Here is a 2924-nt window from a genome sequence, read left to right as displayed (position 1 = left end):
ACAAAAAAGAAAAGAGTGAAGGCTTTAGGAATTTACTGCGCATTTATTTTTTTCCCATTTCAGCAAAAGGACAATGAAACCAAGTTAGGTTTCAGTATTTGGCCTTTAATGAGATCAAAAGAAAACAAGTAGAATATCACTGAAGAAACAAAACATTCTGTTGTAATTCATCCCACTTTAAGTCATTCCAGTGTACACTGTTATCACACTGTAATAGCAAGAAATAAAAAGCTTACTAATACAATCCTTTCTCATTAACAAGCCATCAAAGTCTCATCACAGACATTACCTTAGAAAAAGAGTCAACACAGACATTACAAAAAGGTAAAAACAACTAGAACATTGCATAGAAGAGCAAAATTTTAGAAGAAAACATAACCCACCCAAGCATCGAAAAGCGCCAACATAGCAAAAGATAAAAACATGATTGAATATGAATATTGTATTTAAACTTTTCGTCAGATATCAAAAGGTGAAGTGTTTCCTGTGGTATGACTGCAATGAAAAGGGGTAGTTGGTTGTTTTCTGAAACTTTAGCCTTCATTGCTCTCTTTTTGTACTTTAAATGGAAATAATTTCTGAAAGATATTTTTGGCCATTAAGAAATTTTTTTTGCTGTATATTGCTTAAAGAATCACACCTGCACTTTAAGCACCCCTAACAGCAAATATTAATCTCCATTAGATATGTTTTATCATATTTTTCTCAAACATGCATCTAAAATCAAATCGCCTGATAAGCTTTTTTTAGAGTTCTGTACTGAAACTTTTAAGTCATGCATAAATGGGTTAACCATCTGCCTGTTACCCTGGCACAGTCAGACTGAATTACATGGAGCGTAATACGCTATGTAGAAGTCTGATCATTCTGGTTGCCCAGACTACCTGCCTGTTTTACAGGGGAAGAAAGTTCATTTATGATGTGTGTACAGCTATTTTTCCAGGGGCCAGGAGCATAGGAGTAGAATGGAGGCCTGGGCCAAAAATAGGACAAAGTGCTCCCTTAAACTCATATTTAAGGGTGACTAAGTGCTTCTCTCTCCCCCCGTCCCAAAACGACACCTCTCCCTTATCCATATTTAGTTTGATGCGTATTTTCTCAGGACTCTGCGGCACCACCAGCTCTGTGCGCTTCTCATCGTGGACGGTATACACCCCTTTACTCAGCCCCAGAGCCCACACCCCACGATTTGGTGAGACGGTGAACTTCTTTTTTCGGGCCACCTCCACCTTGCTCACTCCCAGGATCCACTTAGGGTTGTCACCGACAATGATGTCCCATTTATGTTTTCCACTTTCGAAATTTTGAGCCCCCAAGACGAAGACGATAGGCTCGAAGCGCTCTCGGTTGTCAGGGACGGTCAGTCGCTCTGGGCTCTCCTTCACGCTGGTGAGATCAGCGCTTAATGAGAGCCACGGAGAGGCTGTGTTTGGATCGAAAGCAACTGGGTCTGCACACACAGGAACAAACAGGATACAGGGTTGTAGATGATTATGTAAAATATCGTTCAGGATATTAAGCTAAAAAAAATACACACAGATGAGCTTTGAGGCCAAATTTGTATCCCAGGTAATATAGACTTAAGACCAAATCTGACACTCACTTTAAATCACTTTAAAACAGAGCAGCAGATATTGTTATTTATAGTAATTCTGTGTATTTAACTATTAATCCAGAAAAATATATGTTATCCAAATAAAACACTTAATTAAATGAACTATTTCAGCCCTACTTTAAAAACTATTATACAAGTCAGAAGAAACAGCACTTTCATTCCCAGAATTCCTGTTATGAGAACTCATCTTTGTTAGCAGCTCAGGCAGCAGCAGCGTTCATGTATGAAAGAGTAGTTGCTGTACTGATACTTTAGAAAATAGGCAAACTAATTACTGGTTTTAGTTCAAAAAAAAAAAAGAAAGAGAAAAAAAACATTTACACCTTTTATTAAGGTGAATTTAAGGGGAGAAAGTTAGAAATCGGGATGGATGGATGGATGGATGGATGGATGGATGGATGGATGGATGGATGGATGGATGGATGGATGGATGGTATCTTTAATGAACAGTATCTGACGATCCCCTGTCTAACATGGGGGGAACGGTATCTGATGGACCTATAAACTCCGTCAGATAACGTTCCCCTCTTCTTAACATGTGGGGAACCGTATCTGGTGCGGTGTAAATATCATCAGGCTGCTTTACCTCTACTCATGGGTGTGAGGTTTTTTTTAACAGGGTTTTCAGATCGATTGAGCCATCAATCCATCCCGATTTATCCCTTTCTAACTTTCTTCCCTTCATATAGGCTTGCACGGTGAATTGTGCCACCTACGCTGTGCAGAGATTCAGGGGAAACCGTATCTGATGGGAAACGCAGCTCGACTTAAGGCAGTTTCAGTTGTTTTGATTGTATGGCGCCTCCTGCTGTCGGTTAGTCAGAATGACAATTCTCCATGTATCGCGTAACTTTTGACAGAAACTTACGGCGGAGTGTGAAGAATTGTCTCGTACACACGAGGAGAGGCTGTTTTGTATGCGAGCAGAGATCGTTTTGTACTCGGGGACAATTTACAAATTATATTTTAAGTGCAATGTTAGAGTCGGTTTGTAAAACTAATTTTAGTGTGTGTGCAACATTTAAGGACCGTTTGAAAAAAAAGTTTTATTTGTGTGTGACATTAGATGAGAGTTTGTAACACAAGTTTTATTTGTGAACAATAAGATTTATTTGGGTGCAACATGTTTATTTGTGAGTGATAAGATTTGTTTGTGTGAAACATGCTTTATGCATTTGCAACATGCTTTATGTGTGTACGCAACATGCATTTTTGTTCACGTTTTGGCAGAAAAATCACTCCATAGATTCTTATTTCTTATTTAATGGTGCATATATTAGCTGCGACTTATGAATCAAGATGCTATGCC

The 2924-nt window shown here is 38.8% G+C and overlaps 1 protein-coding gene across 1 annotated transcript in view; it reads right to left on the bottom strand.

The window, feature by feature from the left end:
• Positions 1-525: 525 nt before the first annotated feature.
• LOC107100226 (zinc-binding protein A33-like) overlaps positions 526-2924 on the bottom strand; it is a 7791-nt gene continuing 5392 nt past the window's right edge. Inside the window, exon 7 of the mRNA XM_015398637.1 lies at positions 526-1450. Within this exon, the coding sequence (XP_015254123.1) occupies positions 915-1450 (536 nt within the window). The 3' untranslated portion in view covers positions 526-914. The remainder of the gene's footprint in view (positions 1451-2924) is intronic.

Source organism: Cyprinodon variegatus, unplaced genomic scaffold (assembly GCF_000732505.1).
Source record: "Cyprinodon variegatus isolate N-32 unplaced genomic scaffold, C_variegatus-1.0 Scaffold946, whole genome shotgun sequence".
NCBI lineage: Eukaryota > Metazoa > Chordata > Actinopteri > Cyprinodontiformes > Cyprinodontidae > Cyprinodon > Cyprinodon variegatus.
The sequence above is the reverse complement of the archived record's forward strand: the minus strand, read 5'-3'. Positions and strand labels throughout refer to the sequence as shown.